Genomic DNA, 23,508 nt, shown 5'->3' on the forward strand with positions numbered 1-23,508 from the left:
GTCCGGCAGTCGCCATGATAGATCGCTGACCACAACATTCACTTTTTTTCTCCGTCTTTTTCTCCTTATTCTTTCTGTCGAAGAGCGTAGCTCGAAACGTTAAAGATTTTCTCTATTCCCGAGCGTTAAACTAATACATCCTTTTGTTATTTACACCACCTGTCCTCGTCTGTTGTTGTTTTTTTCGTAAATTCTCCCATATATGTAAATATATATGTGTATATATATATGTATATGCATATATATTTATGTGTATATATATATGTATATAGATATGTAGCGTTCGATCATATAATAACATAAATAATATATAAATGTATGCATATATCCATACATATATGTATATACCTACATCTATATGTATACATACATGCATATGTGGGTACAGGACATCACAAAAAACGTTAAACACAATGAGAAACGAAAACAAAGACGAAGACAGAAAACGAACTTTTTTCGAACAACGAAAGAAACAGACAGAGAAGCGAAACATGCAGCATAAAGAATATTTCCCGTCTTCATTGTCCCTGTTCCATCTACTCCGCATTTCGAAGGCAAGGACAATACGCGACTTCGTTGGAACAGTCCTTGTTGCAAATTAATTGAATTTGGAATTTTTTGCGGAGGGTGAAAGTGTAAACAAGAACAGGACTTACTGTCTTTTACTGTCTTGTTCTCACTGCCCTGTTCTTGTTTACACTGTCACCTTCCGTAAAATTTTCCAAATTTAATCAATTTGCGGGAAGGACTGTTCCAACGAAGTCGCATATTGTCCTTGCCTTCGAAACGCGGAGTAGATGGAACAGAGACAACTGAAGAAAGGAAATATTCTTTATGTTGCATGTCTCGTTTCTTTGCTTGTTTTTTTCGTTGTTGGAAAAAAGTTCGTTTTTATGTTTTTTCTGATGTCCTGTACCCACATATGCATGTATGTATACATATAGATGTAGGTATGTACATATATATATGCATATATTTATATGTTATTTATGTTTTTATATGATCGAACGCCACACACTGTCTCCAAGTAAGTTTTATCCTAATATTTCTATTGCGCACTCTACTACTATTACTATGACTTCCTTTTCTATCTCTCACCCTCTCTTGTTCTTCATCCTTTCTGTTTTTCTCTCCCAACCCTCCCCTATTCTTCTCTTCCTTTCACTGTTCCCTCTCTCTCACTCCTCCTCCTTGACTCTCTCATCGCTGACACGTGACGAAAGGGATTCTTTCTTTCTACTTCCTGCCTTCCTACAGAGAAGACATGAAATTTTTTTGTCTCTCATTTTACATTTAACTTCCTGTTCAAAATAATAATTTTTCTATCGTCTTGGCCTGACAACCCTTACGGTTTATTTTCACTGTTCTGTCTTGTTCTCACTGTCCTGTTCTTGTTTACACTTTCACCCTCCACAAAAAATTCCAAATTTAATTAATTTGCGGGAAGGACTGTTCCAACGAAGTCACGTATTGTCCTTAACTTCGAAACGCGGAGTAGATGGAACAGGGACAACTGAAGAAGGGAAATATTCTTTATGTTGCATGTCTCATTTCTCTGTTTGTTTCTTTCGTTGTTCGAAAAAAGTTCGTTTTCTGTCTTCGTCTTTATGTTTTCGTTTCTCATTGTGTTTAACGTTTTTTTTTTTTTTGTGATGTCTTGTACCCACATATGCATGTATGTATACATATATGTATGGATATATGCATACATTTATATATTATTCATGTTATTATATAGATATGTATGTATATATACATACGTATATAGATATGCATGTTCGAAACGTTAAAGACTTTTTCACTTCCCGAGCGTTAAACTAATACATCTGTTTGTTGTCTACACCACCTGCTTTCATCTTTTGTTTTTCTGTGAATTCTCCCTATATATGTATGTATATATATGTGTATATAAATATGTATGTATATATATATATATATATATATATATATATATATATATATATATATATATATATATATGTATATATATTTATATTTGTATATATATGTATATATATTTATATTTGTATATATATGTATGTATATGTATGTATGTATATATATATATATATATATATATATATATATATATATGTATTTATATATGTATGTATTTATATATGTATGTATTTATATATGTATGTATGTATATATGTATATATATGTATGTATATATGTATATATATGTATATATATGTATGTATATATGTATATATATGTATGTATATATGTATATATATGTATGTATATATATATATGTATATATATGTATGTATATATATATATGTATATATATGCATGTATATATATATATATGTATATATATGCATGTATATATATATATATGTATATATATGCATGTATATATATATATGTATATATATGCATGTATATATATATATATATATATACATATATATGTATGTATGTGTATATATATATATATGAATATATGTATATATATATACATGTATTTATGAGTATATATGTATATATATATATATATATGTATATATTTGTATGTAAATACATGTATGTATATATATATATATATATATATATATATATATATATATATATATGTATATATAGCACTCTGCGTGTGAGTGTACATCTTTGTGCCTGTCTTGTAGCGCCAGTACCAATTTGTTTACAACTCTGTAACTTAAAGGTTGGCAAAAAGTACTGAATGGTGCTGATTTGTTTGACTAAACCATTTAAGGCAGTGTCCTAACACTGCCACATTCCAATGACTGACACAAATAAAAGATAAAAAACACATATGATGGAGTCCTGAAATGGTCCTGGTTTTGAGTAAAAGAAAACACAGATTGGTAAGTTAACTATGGCTTTTATTCAACGGATTCAAACATACATTGTAGCGGTCCTTTAGTCTTTCTAAGCCCTGTAAAAGAAGTTAGAATTTTGGGCCTCCAAATAGGCAATTTGAGATACACTTTAAGCCAAGAACCTTTCAGTACCCCCTCATGATGTGTGTGTATATTTATATATATATATTTATAAAAAAGAAGTTTGAAAACGCCAATATATAAAAAATGAATTTTAATTTAAAATTTAGTCAGAGATGTTTTTAACATGTTTTGGTTCTTTTAAACAGAACCTTATCAAAAATACATATTTAGAAAAATGAAATTAAATGAAGAGTTCATAATTGTTCCTTACTGGTGTCAATAGTCCACGTGGGGTCATTTTTTGTTGGTTATAGTAGTGGCCGTGTTTGCAATGGTAAATGGCAGTGACCTCTGTCCATGTCATATATGTATATGTGGGTATATATATATATATATATATATATATATATATATATACAATGGGGGCCTAAAAAGTTCCTGGCTTTGGGCAAAAGAAAATCCAGGAGGATCAGTTATGATTTTATTCACAGATTCACACAATTATTATAGCTGTCCTTTAGTTTTTCTAAGCCCTTGAAAAGGAGTCAGAAGGCTGGGTCACCAGCAAGGCCTTTAAAGCCAGGAACTTTTCAGCACCCCCTCGCATATGTGTGTGTGTGTGTAATTGGTTTCATTCCAGCATTAAGCACACAAAGATGAAAGCTGAGTAATGTTATGTATTACAGTGAAACAGTAAAATCTGAGAAAACTCATCATGGACTGTGTTAGCAGCTTACAGCAAACACTATACAGTATACACAATGAAAATAAACTACTTTCATCTTGACAAAGGGCCCCTACATAAAACATCATCTCTCTCTGTTTCTTGACAACAAACTCATTCCACTCTGTGAACTTATTGGTAACGGCATTATTGATTCTGTTCTGTTCAATAAATAATTCAATCATTCTCTTTGTGTATATATATGCCTAATATTGGTAAAGAATTACTTTTATTTTGTCTTCTAGCAACACAGGAGCACAAATGACTTGTGATGTTAGCAATTCCAAAAAAACGGATAACTACCTTCGTTTAAAAAGATGGACATCATCAATTGATGATGTTACACCGAAATCGTTGTTGGACAATTTCAAAATTGAGTAAGTAATATCAACTCATTAGGAATTTATTCTAAACCAAACAGGAAAATGTCTTATCTTTTTTTGTGTGTGGAAGTTTATTAAAACTACATTCTCTCTCCCATCTCTGCCTGTCACTATGTCTGTCTGTCTGTCTCTCCTTTCTCCTTCCCTCCTTGCCCATCTTTCGCCTTCTTCTTTCTCTTCTCCCTCTCTTTCGTTTCTCTTCCTCATCTCTCCTTTCTCCTTCCCACCCTCCTCCTTCCCACCCCTCCTCCTTCCCACCCCTCCTCCTTCCCACCCTCCTCCTTCCCACCCCTCCTCCTCCTTCCCACCTCTCCCACCCCCCTTCTCATATCCCTCCTCTTGCCCCTCTCCCCTTTCCCTCCCTCCTCCTTTCCCTCCTTCCACCTTTCCCTCCTTCTTCCTCACACCCCTCTCTCAAAACAAGCAAATGGGTCTCTCGCCATTTTGTTATTTCAGTCAAACTATTCCCATTGGGACTGGAACAATCATATACAAACTTCAGAAGAAAATCTTTGCAATGTTTAGTTACAATCTTTTTTTTTTTTACATTCTCAGTTTAATCTCCCCACCACCAATCAAGTCCTTTTATCTCTTGATAAAATTAAGAAAGAACCACTCAAGCACTGGAATTGATTTAATCAATTCTATCCACCTCACTACAAATTTATGGTCTTTGTGGCGAAACCAATATTGCAGACAAGAAGTAGAATCAAAGAAATGGAGGAGAAATTAATAGAAAGTTCCACAGAAATAATTGTGGGAATTTTATAGATGGAATAATCTAAGAGTTCATGAATACTTCCTTTCTTTAGGTGTGTATATGTAGGTATATGTCTGGATGTGTAAGTATATGCATAAGTATGTGTACATATATATATATATATATATATTCATGTTCGTGTATGTGCATGCATGTATGTGTGTGTGGGGGGCATGTATATATATATATATATATATATATATATGCGAGTAAAAATAAATACAAAAAAGGTGGATTTTTTTGTATGATTGTGTATAGAGGAATATATTATTTTGCTTAAAAGAGTTCCAACACTGTCTGTTTTTTGTGTTTTATTTATATTCCTGCAGAACTAATGTGGGGTATAGAATATGGAATATATAATATGATATACAATATACAATATAAAATAAAATAAAATAAAAATAAAAATGGATGGCACCATGAAAGAAAGTATTGAATGTAGATGAAATATTGAGTGTTCAATATAAAGGATCAAATATATAAATATATAAATATAAATATATATATATAAAGGCGACTCGAGTTTCAGGGCTATTTCCCTTCGTCATGGCCGGTATGACAGACTTTAACAGACATATATATATATGTATGTATGTATATGAGTGTGTGTATATATATACATATGATTGTGTATATGTGTGCATATATGTATGTGTTTGTGTGTATGTACAAGTGTATATATATGTGTATGTATGACTGTGTGCAGGTGCATGTGTGTTCTCCTTGTCTTGATTGTATATAACAAATGACATCTTTGTGTGCAATCTCCTGTGAGGGCACATGGAGGCTATTTGATATTTGTAGGTTTTCCACACCCATGTGACTTAAACCCACACCTCTCTGTTTACATAACTGAGTGTGCTACCGATTACACTAGTGAACCTACCTGTTTTTTTTCTGTCAGATTTAAGAACTATAATTAGTTCGTAGTTGTTTTTGTAAACAAACTTTCATGTGCTTTTTTACAGCAAATGGTTTTGTTAAGCAGTGCCAATTTTTACAATTCTGTAAATAATAAAAATAGTATTTTATAAGCTTAAAGCTTATAGCAATCACAGCGCAATGACTAAAGAAAATAGCCTAATAATGGGGCATATAAGCCCTTAACAGAACAAAGTAGGTTTTCTGTATGCATGGGACTTGAACTCTCACTTCTCTGTTTACGCAACCGAATGTGCTACTAATTACACTAGCGAACCTACTTGCTTTTTTCTGTCAGATTTAAAAACTATAATGAGTTCATAGTTGTTTTATAAACAAACTTTCATGTGCTTTTTTTATACTGTGAATAGTTTTGTTAAGCAGTGCCAATATTTACAATTCTGTAAATAATAATAATAGTATTTTATAAGCTTAAAGATATCTATATATATGTAAAAGCACCTATGCAGTGCCGTGTGAAAGCACCCAGCACACTGTAAAGTGGTTGGCGTTAGGAAGGTCATCCAGTCATAGAAACCATGCCAAATCAGACTGGAGTCTGGCACAGCCCTCCAGCTTGCCAGCTCTGGTCACACCCATGCCAGCATGGACGATAGACATTAAATGATGATCATCAAATGTAAAACAGGAGGACAATGAAGAAACAGAAAACAGGAAAAAACACACAAAGGGCTTGAACATGCTCTCTCCACATGTTTTTGACATTTTATTGATAATATATACACACATGAGTGTGTGGGTATGTATTAGCATGTGAATGATTCCACTATTATTTCACTTTGACCTTCAATACATGCAGCCTAAACACTCCACATTAGACCTCCACTTAAACAAATAATTTGAAAAATATTGAAACATTTTTCAATGGGAACAAGTAATTTGGTCTCTTTTTGGCATCACAAATACCTCAGTTGTGACATACATCAATGAATCAGTCTTGTACCCTATATTCTCTAAGGAAGAACATGGCAAAACAGCAACCCTGAAGTCACAACATAAACACAAGTGTTCACAATCTCTGGATATCTCTCATGGTGACCCCATATGTATAACATACACAAAACTAATATCTCATAGTGTAACTTCTTTCTTTTGTTTTGGAAATGTTTCTTTTCCTGATTAGTCATTGATTATTGATCAGTTATTGGTCCTTCAATACAAAATTCTCAAGACCTTCTCTGAAAACTGAGCACATCTACAGGATGGTCCTCTTGTTACATATAACTTCTTGGTGTCTGTGTTCCTTTCCAAAAATGACCAAAACTCAGTTTTGGACATTGGTAGATCTTCTTAAAGACTCTCAACAACAGAGGTTGCTGTTTGGTAGGTAACAGGTGAATCACAAAAGGCCTTGCATGTATTAAATCCTCTATGTACTCTCATGAGTGAGGGGTGGGGTCTATCTAAGTCAGAATATTTCATAATCATGGATGCATGTGATCCGAAACACTGCAATGAAATATATACAGTTTGTGGTTTTTAGATAGTCAAATCTTGACTTCCATTGAGCTTGAATTTTAGTGACAGAGGGCAGCACCAGACAATTAAGTACCACACTCTCTCATTCCTAACTAGATCAGTGGTAAGCTAGGCTGATTCAAATGGAGTTATACCTGAGATGTATAGTTGGTTAACCAGGGCAATCTATGTCTCTCATCATGCTCTGAGGTACACATTCAACAGCAGTGTTGCTGGCTGACTATCACCTTTCTGTCCATTGAGTCTTGACTACTGATGGTTTGCTTTCCTTCCCACACTCTGCTGGAAATCCAGTCTTCATAAGTACATGGTAACAAACCCTTAAAGAATTTCATGAAGAGTTTAGGACATGTCAGCTACTCGCAACTTTATTTAGGGAGAAACTGTTACAAGCAGCTAGTTTGTGGAGTCACAGATGAGAGATTGGTACCAGTAGGGAATTAATAGTAGATGAGTTGTTTTGAAAAGGAATTGGTAAGATACATACCTACTGCTACTCATATAAATACATCCTTGATTGTATGCAAACAGAGGTCATTTTCTGTTTGATAAGGCACATCAACATATTGCAACTTCTAGGGATGGGGTGACAGAGAGAAAAAGGATATATACTGCTGCTGAGAAATAATTGGACCAATAGATAGATAAACAGTCACACACACACAGCGGTAGGCAGGCATATAAATAAGTATTACCAACAGAGAAAGAGAGGAGGAGGAGGGGGAGTGTTTCTATTAAAAATATAACTTTGATTTATAAAAACATTGATGAAGGAAAATAAGTGTTAGTTTATTATTGACAAAGGGTGTGTAGTGACTCCATAAATCTAATTGGTTCAGTCAGTAGCGTAGTTATAGTTCAGAAGAACTATAAGTTTGTTTGGTTATAAGTTTGTCTAAAAGTCTGTTTTACAACCAAGAGAGTGTAGGTTTTTATATTTTATTTTATTTATTTTGTTTAATAAGTTTTCACAATTTACAGGCCTGACGTGTATTGGTGATTCAGTAGAATGTATATGACAACATCACAATTTTGATAAACATATACATTCAAAGATATAGACATTAATGCTTGTAAACACACACATACACACACACACACACACACACACACACAGATTTATACATGTATGTATATGTGTATGCATGTGTGTATGTTCTCTTCTGTTTTTAATTGTTTAACTTCTTCTGAGGAAGGAGTTGGTTTCAAACAAAGATATAAAGTTCCATTGTTGAAATTAGCAGAAAGACCACCCTTTGGGCGATTTTTTTTACTGGCCACTTGATAGTATTTTCACATTTGATTTTTAATTCTAATAGTTTTTATGATATTTTACGTCTAATTATTTCTTTGTATAATAGTGCTCACTTGCTTAGTAAATATTGCTTTCATTAGTTTATCAGTTATAATCTCTCTTTTTTTTAAACAAATATCAAGGTAGTCCAACTATGGAGGGAGGAGAAGCAGTTTGTTAAGTTTTATCTTCCCCTCAAAGCAACATAAAGATTTCATTTCAGCAGCTCATCTGTAAGCTGCAGTGTGTGTGTGTGTGTGTGTGTGTGTGTGTGTGTGTGTGTGAGAGAGAGAGAGAGAGAGAGAGAGAGAGAGGGAGGGAGGGAGAGAGAGAAAGAGACAGGGAGAGAGAGCATGCAAACAATGAATGAAATAAACCTTCCATGTTTCTTTATCACTCTCACATATATTTATGTTTTTCAATATTTTTCTCCTCATAAATATATTTATATACTAAAGAAAGAAAGTTTGAAAAATTATGAATTTTTTGCTATCCCATTCCCTGCCTCCAATTGAAATATTGGAGAGCCTGAGAAGAGCTATGTAAACGATAATTCATTTTAATAGCATACTTTTCTGTTAGAAAATGGTTTTTCTTACACACATACACATACACATGGCTTTGCTTGATTGAGGTGGGGGTAAAAATTTAGATTAAAATATTTTTTGTTGCTTATATTCCACCAATGGACCACGCATGTGTTACTTTGGCATCATAAAATGTGTTTAATGGGAGAAAAATATTGAAAAATCATCAATACATGTGAGAGTGAAAATGGGGTGGTGGGAGGTGATTTAGGTTGTGCTAGAAACAACAGCCAAACCTCCCTTGAACTGTTTACCTTTTCCTCTGAAAATATTTACAATTTTTTTTTTTTTTTACTGAAAAGGGCTCCTCCCATTGTTTTTAATTACAAAAGAAAAAAAAAATGGCCAAAAGCTGTCCAGATAATTATTATTATAAGTCTTATAGATTCCAAACAACCATAACAACAAAATCACTTAATATCTCTCTCTCTCACGCACACACACACATACACACACTCAGAGCTTGGAAATAGGTGAGGGTTAGCAACAAAAAAGAAGGAAAGGCATCTGGCTATAGAAATCTGCCTTAACCAATTCTATCTCGTATATGCAAACATGGACAAGTAGATGTTAAAATGAAAATGAAATTATATATATATATACATACAAAAATACATATTGTTTATATTCAGTTACTTTTTAAATGTTTTTTTTAATTTTTAATTTAAAATCAATTTTTAAAATTAAATTTTATTTTCGTTCCCATTTTTATACAGGAGTATACACACACGTTTTACCACACTCCACTTTTACATATATCCATTGACCTAAAATAATATTTTGTAGAATACCCACATTTGAAACAATTGAAAAAATATTTATAAACACTTAGCCCACAAACTCTGCCTCCATAAAACACAAAGGTTAAAATTTCTACCTATTAATCAATGAACCCCTAAAAAGAGAAATTATTGAACAATAGCTTTTACACCTACCCACATTTTATGAACAGCAAGATACAAGATTAATTTTTATACTAACACCACCATAGCATGTTCAACTAATAACCCCAATCTTCCAAATACAACCAGGAAATACCCTAAATAACAACAAAAACAAGTAAAAAAATGACCAGCTAAAATATACCACCTGCTAACATTCTTTTGTGAATCTTTAAAAACTCCATAACAAAAAAGTGGGAGCACCCAATTACTAAGTTTTTAAATACTGGATTAAACTTTGAACCTTTGACCTTTAAGCAAAAGATTAAATCCAATCAAACCAGAAATAACTACTGGCACATCCAGTGATCAGAAGGCTTCCTATGCCTACCTACTTCCTTTTTGTGAACCGCTAAGAACAATCTCATGACATGAAGCAGACACACCCAAATGTACACAGCTGCTTACAAAGTACTATATGCATGAATGAATTCTAAACAATAAGAGTACCCCAAATTTAATCTATAAAAATTTCTCCAAAGCACCTCTCCATGACAACCCTCTCTACAACCTAATTACTACTCCATTCAAACCCATATACTCAAGGAAGATTTTAGCTCAACAGAAATAATATAAAGCCAAAGTTAACTTCATTGCATCACAGTCCAACGAAGGCTTAACTGGCTGAAACTTTGAAGTTATTGTCAATAATATTTTTGTCTTAGAATAATAGGTATGTATGTATGTATGTATGTATGTATGTATGTATGTGCATATGTATGTACAGATGTACATATGTATGTACCGATGTACGTATGTATGTATTTTGTATGTATAATATAACAGTTAAAAAGAGTTATTTAAATAACTATTGCATACATGTTTCTATAACGGATATTTATATTGTAAATATCTATAATTTCATTGGCAATTGAAATCTAAATAAGTCTTTAAAATGAAGAAAGAAATAGTGTTTATTATTCCTTATTGAAGAATACATGCCAAATGGTGAAATTTCAGCTGTTATTCAGACTTATAATAATTTTTGTACTTTGAAGTTTTGATATCTTATTGACATCCTTAATATTTCACTCCAGAATATTCTCTAACATCTTCAAATATTCAACACATACGATTTCAACGAGCCATTGACATTTTAGACCTACTTTTTTAGAGCATTTTTTCTATTCTTCTTTATTTAATTATCAAAATATATAGGCAAATAGAAATAGTGGCAAGATAGCTTAACTATTTTGGTACCAACTCACCAGAGACTACTTCCTGTTTAAAATGATATAAATTAAAATACTCCATTGAAATTTCATGTGAAATTATGTCTCAAACACCAGCTCAATAATGACAAAGTTATTCTTCCTCATTTTGAAAATTAATTTAAACAAAAGCAGTGTATGTCAACAGAAATATGGTTATAAAGGGGTTAAATACTAGATTAATGTGTCTTCTAGAAATGTGCTGAAATCTTGTCTGGTTTTTCTGTTTCAGTAATTCCTGTACACCACATGGAACTCTTAAACTTCTGTGCCCAGGAAAAGGTGAGTTGGGACCAAATCTTTACATTCCACATATTGTATCATCATCATCATCATCATTTAGTGTCCATTGTTCATGCTGGCATGGGTTGGGTGGTTTGACCAGGGATTGTCAGCTGAGGGGGTGCACCAGGCTCTAGTCTGATTTGGCATGATTTCTACAGCTGGATGCCCCTCTTAACACTAACCACTCTGAGAGTGTAATGGGTGCTTTTACATGCCACTGGCATGGGTACCAGAAGTGTGACACCAGCATCTGCCACAACTATGATTTCACTTGGCTTGATGGGGCTTCTTCTCAAGCACAGCATTTTGCCAAAAGTCTCAGTCATTTGTCATTGCCTCTGAGGCCCAGCACTCAAAAGGTACTCTTTATGTGCCAACAGCATGGGTGCTTGCTATGCAACATCGACATCAGCCACATTGCCTCTGTGAGGCCCACTGTCTGAAAGGTGCTTTTAACATGCCACCGGTACAGGTGCCAGTTACATGACACCAACAACAGCCACAACTATGATTTCATTTGGCTTGATGAGTCTTCTCAAGCATGGCATATTGCCAAAGGTCTCAGTCATTGCCTCTGTGAGGCCCAATGTTTGAAGACCATGCTTCACCACCTCATCCCATGTCTTCTTAGGTCTCCCTCTTCCACAGCTTCCTTCCACTGGTAGAGATTGGCACTTCTTCATACAGTTGTCCACATCCATATGCATCACATGACCATACCAACGTAATTCTCTCTCTTGCACATCACATCTGATGCCTCTTATGCCCAACTTTTCTCTCAAGATATTTACACTCTGTCATAATATGCATGATGTCATTGCACATCCAGTGAAGCATACTAGCTTCATCTTTTTTTAAGCCTGTGCATGTCCTCAGCAGTTACAGCCCATGTTTCACTGCACACTGGCATCATGAAATCTGCTTTTCACTCTGTGGGAGAGGCCCTTTGTTACCAACAAAGGTAGGAGCTCTCTGAACTTTGCCCAAACTATTCTTATTCTAGCAGCTATGCTCTTGGTGCATTCACCCTTGCTACTGACCTGGTCAGTAGTCTATACTTTCTGTATGTTTTTAGTGCTAGTACCTGTGCACCTTCCACACACAAATACTAGTTTCCCTGTAAACTTTCCTCTGATATTGCTGCACCTCTTATGTGTCCATAGCTTACACTGGGTACATCTTATGGAATTTCTACTAATGCCTTTCCTGCAGGATGAGCAGGGCCATCCACCTGAAGGGATTTGTGATTTGCCTGCTTTCCTACTTACTAAGACTTTGGTTTTTGCTAGGTTAACTCTAAGGCCCTTCAATTCTAGACCTTGCTTCCACACCTGAAACTTCTCTAGTTCTGGTAGTGATTCAGCAATAAGAACAAGGTCATCAGCATTGAAGAGCTCCCAGGGGCATCCTGTCTTAAATTTCTCTGTTACTTCCTGGAGGACTATGATGAACAAGAGGGGGCTGAGTACTGATTCTTGGTGAACTCCTACTTGTACTCTGAATTCTTCGCTGTACTCATTGCCAACCCTCACCTTACTGACAGTATCCCTATACATGGCATGTACAGCTCCCACCAATCACTCCTCTATCCCTAGTTTCCACGTTGACCACTGGATAAGAGAATCAGGAAATCCTGTCAAAGACTTTCTCCATGTCAACAAAAGCCAAGTACAGAAGCTTATCTTTGTCTATGTATTCCTCCTGCAGCTGTCTCACCAGAAATATAGCACCGGTGGTGCTTCTCCCAGGCACAAAACCAAACTGCATTTCATCTAGACTAACTCTCTCCCTAATTAGTTGGACTATGACCCTCTCCATGATTTTCATCACCTTATCCAACAATTTAATACTTCTTTGATACTTCACCTTTACCTTTGTAGCAGTTGACTATGGTGCTGCTACACCAGTCATTGGATATGACTCCTTCATGTACCACCTGGCTAACTATATGGAGGACTAGACCATAACCTACACTACCAGATATTTTAAGCATCTCAACAACGATTCCTGATGGGCCAGGGGCTTTCCATGTCTTCATATCCTTAATTGCTTTATCTACCGAGGTACTGTTAATTCAGATAGCTGGTCCCTCAGTTGGGTCTCCTTCTCCCATTCATTTTCTTCATTTAGCAGCCTTTCATAATGGCATTTCCAAGTCTCTTTCTTTGCAGAATCATTAAATGCAAGTGAGCCATCATTCATGAAGACACATTTCTCTCCTATGACATCACAATTTCTCTCATTCACTGTTTTGCAATCCAAAAACTTCAAGTCTCTGGTCCTCATGTCACAGAACATTGGCAAACTTCTTCTTTTCTGCTACTTCCCTGGTTAAATATACCTGCCTCCTAGCATCTTTTCTGGCTATCTGATACAATTCCTTGCTATCCCCACACTTCCAGTTGGAAGAAATTCTACAAAGCATTTTCTTTGGTGTGCTAATGATTCTGCTGGTTCACCACCTTAAATATTAAAGGTGCGGGCATAGCTGTGTGTTTGGAAAGTTCATTTTTTTCAACACTTTGCAGTCATTAAGTTTCCATGATTGCAATTAATTGTATATTAATTATGAATATTAATTATTAATAATTAATTATACGTGAAAGTGTGTGGCCTTGTGGTTAGATTGTTGCACTCATGGGTGATGTGTTGTGATCTTGAGCAAAACACTTCCTTTCATGTTATTCCAGTTCACTCAGGGCAACCCTGTGAGAGACTGGCATTCTGTTCAAGTGGAATGTTGGCCTGCCTGCCTAGTCAGCAAGGTGGCATCATTCAAATGCCACAACAATGCAAGAAAGCACATTGTGACCAATATTATATAACAGCATTCAATAGTCTAGTCAATACAATAATATACTGATATTAATTATGTATTCTAATTGTGTATTTTCTTTCAGTATGTGGCAAGAGACCATATTTTGATGACAGGGTGCAGTTAGAACCTTTTTTAATTGGTGCTAATATTGCAAAAACAGGAGAATGGCCCTGGATGGCATCACTTCGAAGACTTGGTGAGATGTCTTGTAGTGCTGCTTTGTTGAATCAACAATGGCTTATTACAGCTGGACATTGTATCTCCAAGTAAGTCTTATTTTAGTCATTTGTATTGTTGTTGTTGTTTAGCCAAGGTTTTGAATAAAGGTATCCTGGTTATGACCATCCCACCTGTTTGTATACCTGCAATGACATTGACCTGTTGGTTCTTCATGTTGTCAGATGTTAAGGCAATGATTTTTCATTTTTTTTACTTAATGATTCATATGAAATCTTCAGTCCCAACATCATGTGTGGCACTTGGCCAAATGTCTATTATTCTATCCTTAGGCTGACAAAGCCTTGTTAGTGGATTTTATAGATGGAAACTGAAAGAAGCCTATCAGATATATATGTGTGTGTATATATATATAGTTATTAGTGAGGGATTACCAATCCAGGCTAAATACTGATCAGTGGGTCAATTGAGTAAACCAATCAATAATGAACCTATGACTTCTGGAAACAACTTTCTTTTATTCTTTTATTTGTTTCAGTCATTTGACTACTGGCCATGCTGGAGCACCAACTTTCAGTCAAATTTACTACAATTGAGAAAAATGCAATAGCCATTAGTCATGATTTGTCTTACACACACACACACACACACACACACACACACACACACACACACACACACACACACACAGTAAAGATTTGTCCAACTGTTGTATCATCAGAGCATGAGACACACACACTTAAAGATATGTACTGGTGTCAATCTGATTAATAAAACACTCAGCATAACTGAAATCCAACAACTTTTGATGGGTAAAAGAGTGTATAGAGAACAACTTCTGCCTCATTCCAAGGAGAAAAACTAGTAATTGATAGCTTCTGTTACCTAGGTGACCAAGTCAGTAGCGGGGGTCGGGGCACTGAAAGTGTAGCTACTAGAATAAGAATAGCCTGGGCAAAGTTCAGAGAGCTCTTACCTCTGCTGGTGACAAAGGGCCTCTTGCTTAGAGTAAAAAGTAGACTGTATGGCGCATGTGTACAAACAGCCATGCTACATGGCAGTGAAACATGGGCCATGACTGCTGAGGACATGCATAAGCTTGCAAGGAATGAAGTCAGTATGCTCCGCTGGATGTGTAATGTCAGTGTGCATACTCAACAAAGTGTAAGTACCTTGAGAGAAAAGTTGGACCTAAGAAGCATCAGATGTGGTATGCAAGAGAGACGATTGCACTGGTATAGTCATGTGGCGAGAATGGATGAGGATAGCTGTGTGAAAAAGTGCTACACCCTAGCGGTTGAGGGAACCTGTGGAAGAGGTAGACCCAGGAAGCCCTGGGATGAGGTGGTGAAGCATGACCTTCGAACATTAGGCTTCACTGAGGCAATGACTAATGACAGAGACCTTTGGAAATATGCTGTGCTTGAGAAGACCCAGCAATCCAAGTGAGACCATAACCCCTGGCCTATGCCAGTGGTGTAACCAGCTCACTTATGTGTACCTTTCCTTCATTGGACACTAAACTCTGCTTGCGAAGACCTGTTGAGGCATGTAAAATCCAAATCAAATTCGATGACTGGCATCCGTGCTAGTGGAGCGCTAAGAGCACTATCTAAGCATGATCATTGCCAGAGCAACTGACTGGCTTCTGTGCCGGTGGCACGTAAAAAGCACCATTCGAGTGTGATCGTTACCAGCCTTGCCTTACTAGCATTTGTGCTGGTGTCACGTGAAAAAAATATTCGAGCGAGGTCATTGCCATTGCTGCTGGCACATAAAAAACACCATTTGAGCGTGGCCGTTGCCAGTACCGCCTGACTGGCCCTCATGCCAGTGGCACATAAAAGCACCCACTATATTCTCGGAGTGGTTAGCATTAGGAAGGGTATCCAGCTGTAGAAACTCTGCCAGATCAGATTGGAGCCTGGTGCAGCCATCTGGTTTGCCAGTCCTCAGTCAAATCGTCCAACCCATGCTAGCATGGAAAGCAGACGTTAAACGATGATGATGATGATATATATATATATATATATATATATATATATATATATATATATATGAAGGTATGTACATACATGTACATATATATGCATATACTCATATATTGTTTATATATATATATATATATATATATATATATATATACACACACACACACACACACACACACACAGGGACATGCACACACAAGCGTTCACAGAAGATTGGAAATGAATGATACTGTTTGTGTGATGACATTGATTGTTCACAATTATTGCACACTGTCAAGACCTGGACCCCCACCTCTCTCTGTCCCCCCCCTCTCTCTCTCTTATTCACACCCATGCATCTAATGGGTTTCCATGCAGCTTCCTTCAACGAAATTCACCCACAAGACATTGTGCAGACCAGAGCTATTGTTGAAGACTTAGATATCATTCAATTGAATGTAATGGAACCAGAAACTACATAGCTGCAAAGCAAACTTCGTAACCACGTAGGTACCTCTGTATCTCCCATACCACGATGTCCTTCAGTAATTCTGTTGTTTCTTATATCATATTTTATATTTGTGCTTTTATTTTTACGTTTATATTTATATATTTCACATTTTTGCTTATATATTCCGGAAAGCAAATATTTAGCTGAACAAAAATAAAATGATTTTAATTGATTTAGTTATTTTTTTTGCTGATTTGGTTTTTTTTCTTCTTCAGAAATTTGAAATTGCCATTTCATGTCGATGTGACTCTTGGTTCCACAAAGCAAGGAATGATTATTCCAGTGAACGGAATCCGTCGACGGGCCATCAAAGTCATCACTCACCCGTTGCTAAAAGACGATGATGTCCACACTCTGCATTACGACATAGGGCTTATTAAAATGGAAAAACCAATCCCATATACCCCAACCATTCAACCCATATGTCTACCTCCATCTCCAACGGTATGGCGCAGAATTTTAAGCCATCGTAACTCCACATGTCACCTCGCAGGCTGGGGAGCCATCACTCAAGGTTCTCGTAAGTTCATAAAAATATTTTCGATAATAGAAAAAAAAAAAAAAACCCAGAAAAAAGTTACTTTCAAGATAGCGATTTCTGTAAATTGTAGTAAGTAAGAATTATCTTCCTTGAATAAAACAACCCTGATCCAGTCCTTTAATTGTCTTTTCTGGAGTATGCAGTATTCAAAGTACAGTGGTTCCTTAACTTACAAGTTTAATTCGTTTCGTGACGGAGCTCGTAACTCAAATTACTCGTATGTCAACTCAAATTTCTCCATTGAAATGAATTGAAATGTCATTAATCCGTTCCGCCCCCACCAAAAAAACACCGCAATTTTTTTTGTTATGTGCTTTAAATAAGAAAAAAATGTATTTATAAATAATGAATATTGTATTTAAAAAAGACAATACAATAGAATGTACTGCAATAAACTGGTTTTATTAAGTATTGTGTACAGTATTTACCTTGGAGATCAAACGACTTGAGGATGCTGACGGAGGTGGAGGAGAAAGGCTGTACTGAATAATAGAATCTTATTCGCTGATTTTTGCCCTTCTCGCCATGCTTTCCTCACTTTCATCTACAGGAGTTTTCGATAAAAACCTGTCCAATAAGGTTTATTTCATCCACACTTTCAGAGTGTTTCTGAAATGAGTCAGGCAAGTGTCTAGTTAACACCCGCAGTTGCAATTTTTTCTGGGTGTTTCTTTTGAATAAAGTCTGAAAGTTTCTCTCACATTCCCAACATTTCCTTTATCGCAGTGGTGGAGATAACCTCGTCCGTGTCACCTATTTCCTGCAAAACTTCCATGTGCTGCTGCGCCTGTAGCTCCTTTAGCTCTTTCATTGTCGGTTCCTCGGAGCGCTCCTCGATGAGCTCATTCATGTCACCTTCAACCACATCCAGGCTCATGGACTTGTCAAGGGATACATTCTCCTCCACCACTGCCACCTCGGGTTCGAGTCTTTTAAAATCCGTTTCAGACACAACTTCAGGCCACAGCATCTTTCTTCCTTGCAGAGATCAAGGTCCTCTCTGTAATACCCTACCAGGCCATATCGATAATTCTGAGGCATATCACGATGTTATAGTGGTCCTTCCAGAACTCTCAAAGGGTAAGGTTTGTGCTCTCCGTCACCTCAAAGCAGCAGCAAAACAGCTGCTTGGTGAAGAGCTTCTTGAAATTAGAAATCTCCTGCGGGTCCATGGGCTGTAGGATAGGGGTGGTATTGGGTAGAAGGTAGAGAACCTTTATAAACTTGAACCCTTCGAGGATGTCATCTTCGAGGTTAGGCGGGTGAGCAGGTGCATTGTCCAGGACGAGAAGGGTTTGCAGACCAAATTCATCCACTTCACACAGAACTACTTTGACCCATGTCCTTGTATTTGCCTTCCACATAACCTGTAATTCTTTTTTCAGAATCTTATGTGACTTAAAGGCTCTGGGGTTTTCCGAACGATAAACGAGCAACGGCTTAATGTTGTAGTCGTCGTTCGCATTGGCGCACAGAGTGAGGGTTAGCCTATCTTTGATGGGTTTGTGGCTTGGCATCCCCTTCTCCTCTGCCATTATATAAGTCTACCTTGGACTGTCTCGTCACAGTTGAAGACTTGCTGTGGGATGTATCCTTCGGCTGCTACAATTCCGGCAAAAGTTTTCAGATAATCTTCAGCTGCCTTCATATCCACTCTCGCTGCTTCACTATGCTGGTCCACTTTTTAAAACTCTCGGACCAGCCCCGACTAGCTTTAAACAACTCGCCCGATGCCTCGTCCGTACAAGTGCCTGGGATCTTCTGCAGCAAAGCAGCGTAAATAGCTCGTGCTTTCTCGCAAATTATAATAGCCTCCGTCACGGTAACTCCTGCTAGCTGCTTCTCCATCAACCGTACCATCAGCTGCTTCTCCATATTTTCATGGATAGATGTACGCTGTTTAGAATTATTTTAACGCCCTTGGTTGGAGTTATAGCCTTTATCGACTCCTTTTGCTCCAGTATGGTGCAGATCATAAAAGTGCTACGCTCGTACTGCTTCGCCATGTCAACTACACGCACACCTTGGTCATGTTTTTTGATAATTTATTTCTTTAATTCAATGCACATCATCCGCTTCTTCTCACCACTGTCCTATGCACTCACTTTCTTCGGACCTACACATGAAAATTAGTCAGCAAGAAACTGATGGACACACCAAATATATATATGTCTGCGCGAGTGTGCGTGTACACACACACACGCACACACACACACACACACACACATATATATATAGAGAGATATGGAGAGAGAGAGAGAGAGAGAGAGAGAGAGAGAGAGAGAGAGAAAACTTACTTGGAAATGGATGCGTGGCGTTCAATCATATAATAATATAGATAATATAAATATATGCATATGTACATACCTCCATATAAAGAATAAAAAGTTTTGAATGGTACAACAATGCACTATAATACAAAAAAATGAACTATATACTTGTTGTAATTTAGTTATCTATAGTCCGATGATATTTCGGAATACAATTCCTTCTTCAGATCTTCTTAGATGGAATCTATGCAAACACAATTGCGAGCACAACACTGATGCTTCTGTGTGAGCAACGAGAGTGAGAGAGAGAGAGGGGGGGAACGGTGAAGGGGAGGTCCATCCATCTTTCTTTCTTCCACTTCCTTCCTAAAGACAAGACGTGCTTTTATCTGTCTCTTCTCAAAGCTCGTTCTTCCAGCATTCACCACTTCACATCGTCTTGGTTTAACAACCCTCACCGTTTGTTTTTTACTGTTTTGTTACCACTTTCATCCCCCGCAAAAGAGTCAAATTTATTGAGAAGGCCAAGTTGACTGGGTCATCTAATTTCACATATTTGTTAGTTGAATTGGTTGAAGAAGCCGGTTGGCCAAAATTCTAGTCCTCGTCAACTTGATCTTCATAATCTGTCTGTCTGATGTATAGTGACTGGCACTGGCACTCCGTCGGTTACGACGACAAGTGCCCCAGTTGATCCGATCAACGGAACAACCTGCTGGGGAAATTAACGTTGAAGTGGCTGAGCACTCCACGGATGCAATTACTCTTAACGTAGTTCTCAAGGAGATTTAACATCACATAGAATGGGACAAGGCTGGCCCTTTGCATTACAAGTACACCTCATTTTTGTCAGCTGAAATAAAGTGTCTTGCGCAGCCAGGAATCGAACTCATGACTTTACAACCGTGAGTTGATTACCCTATCCACTAAACCACGTGCATAGTGAGCCTATTAACTGTTGTTTTTGTCATTGGATAGCTCTGATCCAATAGTTCTATGATCAAAATGCTTTGTTAGAGTATTTATCCAGTCTCTCTTTTTTCTCTGTCTGTCTCTCACTTACTCAAGCATTTTGTAATTTCAGGGAGATGTAACTCCTTCGAGATTAAATCATAGTTGCTTCCCTCAACAATATTGGTGAAAGTAATTTTCTTCATGAGTCTTCGTTTATCTCCTTTCCAGATATGGCTGTCCGAAAACTTCGAACGCTGAAGATGCACATCTGGGGTGATGCGATTTGTTCCAAAATCAATGATATTCAATCACTGAATATCAATATGAATTCTACATTCTGTGCTGGTTATCGCTCAATTTTAAAATCTGGTTGTAAAGTAAGTTTTATTGCAGTCTTGTTTATTCTTAACACACACACACACACACTAATTTATATCCCCCACCCTTTTTTTTTTTTTACTTCACATTAAGATTCTGGAAGCTTTCTAAGGACGTCTTTATATTGCCTCGGATTACAAGCGTCTTTATTTTCATTGATCATAATTGAAAGCTTGCAAGCTCAATCCATATTTGTAAAATGTAAGACTCCTCTTACTGTTATATAGTAAACGAAAACAAGGATTGAAGAAATCCAGACGTACATCTCAGTCAGCATTCCATGCGATAAACCTGGCTAACAGAATATCTACTGAAGTGTATAGTAATTCATACGGGTTAAATTTACCGGGTGACAGATACAAATTGTAAATCCGAAGTTATTCCGCCAATCAGTAGGTTGGTAATGTTAATCGCGGATCTTGTTCAAAACGGGGGCACCAGTATTTTCTTAACGAAACACTTTGAAACTTGGGACACTGGTACAATGTGTCATATAAAATATCTTTTTCTCTTAGTCTCCTTAACAAAAAAACGTACATCGCAAGTTATTTCATGTTAAAGTTGTCATATTTCTGTAATTTCAACCAATGACTGACGTCCATTCAGCCGATATACATTAAGTGCTGACTACGTAAACAAACGATTCTGGCGGTGATAAAATTATTATTTCCTTGTCAAAAAATGGCTGAAGCATATTGGCAGTAGCTAATAAACCTTTCTATTATAGGCACAAAGCATGGTTTTTGAGGGAAGGAGCAAGTCGGTTAGGGAAAACAAACACACATGTGTTGCCTCTGCAAAATGTCAGAAGTAATGGAGATTAAATACGCTTTACACCGCTTAAACTGCCAAAGGAGTAAGTGTCAACAGCTGAATACTTGTCAGTGATTGGTTGAAATTATCGAAATAAGACAATTTTTTACATGAAATAAATCCGAATACAAAAATTTTTTTTCTGTTCTATAACACAAAATAGATAAGTATACGAAATTTGAAAGTCTTTCGGTACCAAAAACACTACATAAAACATAAATGAAAACTGGTGCCCCCGTTTTGAACAAGATCCTTAATCGCAGAGTATAATATCAGTGAGACAAAGAATGAAGAATTACATTTCGTTTTGTTTCAGTCATTGGACTGCGTCATGCTTGAAAGGTTTTTAGTCAAGCGAATCGATCCCAGTATTTAACGCTTTTTAAATTCTGGTAACTTACTGTATTGGTCTCCCATATATATATATATATATATATATATATATATATATATATATATAAGTTTGACTATATCAGTCGCATTTTATCTGAAATTTCTCTCCCTCCCTGCTTCAAAAGACTTTGTTACTCCTTATGATGCAATGCTCAGAGTTGCTTCCCATACTTGTGGAAATAAAATATCATTAGACATTGATTGTTAATGATTGGCATTTTCAAACAAAGTGTTTAGTGACATTTCTCCCCGCTGTTTAATTTCTGAGTTCAAATTATCATTTTAAATCTGGAAGAGCTCATCCCTCTCCAGGTTTGGGCACAGCTCACTAGAGAGAGAGAGAGAGAGAGGGAGAGAGAGCAGTGGGGGAGACGAATAGGAAAAGTAAGAAGAATCAACTTCAGTTATTTATCAATCCTGAAAGGATTTGAGGTAAAATAGACCTTGTTAGGATTTGAAATTGGAGAGCAGAAGGTTTAAAAAGGTAGAGACGAAAACGAACATTGTTCTAACAAATAGTCAAGTTGCTGTCTTTTTGACAACTTAAGTGTTAACTTAATAATTATTATTTTCTTTCAGGGTGACAGTGGCAGTCCTTTAAGTTGTCAAGACAGAGATGGAAGATGGTATCTGATTGGAATTATGAGCGCTGGAAACCGAGATTGTCGGCCCACAAGAGGCACACAAACTTTGGTTAACTTTTTCACAAGAGTGGACTCAGTGATGCAGTGGATCCAGAAAACAATTGGAGAAGAATGGACTTGATCCCTTATAAAAAATTACTCTACTAAATTCTAACTTGTTACTGAACTTTTTTACTGCTGTAAAATATACCGTATTTTCATCTCATCATGAGGTGGTGTGTAATATGTAAAACATATGTCCATGTATATATTTCAGGTGGATATCTGATTGCAATAAGGCAGTATGTTTGTGTGTGTGTTTGTGTATATATTTATATAAAACATGCAAATAATACATATATATATAATATATACGTAATATACATAATTATATATATTATATATATATATTTTATATATATTTATTACATATATATATTATATATATTACATATACGTATATCATATATATTACATATATATTTTATATATATATATATATAAAATATATATATATTATATATTATATATATTACATA

At 36.1% G+C, this 23,508-nt stretch overlaps 1 protein-coding gene across 4 annotated transcripts in view; it reads left to right on the forward strand.

Moving 5' to 3' along the window:
* Positions 1 to 23,379, forward strand: part of LOC106867534 (atrial natriuretic peptide-converting enzyme) — a 169,452-nt gene extending 146,073 nt beyond the window's left edge. For 3 of the 4 annotated variants that reach the window (XM_089352458.1, XM_089352459.1, XM_089352460.1), the window contains exons 15-20: positions 3,882 to 4,013; positions 11,469 to 11,518; positions 14,422 to 14,605; positions 17,213 to 17,517; positions 20,991 to 21,139; positions 22,926 to 23,379. In XM_089352458.1, coding sequence (XP_089208584.1) covers positions 3,882 to 4,013; positions 11,469 to 11,518; positions 14,422 to 14,605; positions 17,213 to 17,517; positions 20,991 to 21,139; positions 22,926 to 23,111 — 1,006 coding nt within the window. In that variant the 3' untranslated portion in view covers positions 23,112 to 23,379. The remainder of the gene's footprint in view (positions 1 to 3,881; positions 4,014 to 11,468; positions 11,519 to 14,421; positions 14,606 to 17,212; positions 17,518 to 20,990; positions 21,140 to 22,925) is intronic. The other variant, XM_089352461.1, reaches the window with a different exon arrangement.
* Positions 23,380 to 23,508: the final 129 nt, after the last annotated feature.

The sequence above is a fragment of the Octopus bimaculoides genome, chromosome 5 (assembly GCF_046866305.1).
Source record: "Octopus bimaculoides isolate indiv1 chromosome 5, ASM4686630v1, whole genome shotgun sequence".
Classification (NCBI taxonomy): domain Eukaryota; kingdom Metazoa; phylum Mollusca; class Cephalopoda; order Octopoda; family Octopodidae; genus Octopus; species Octopus bimaculoides.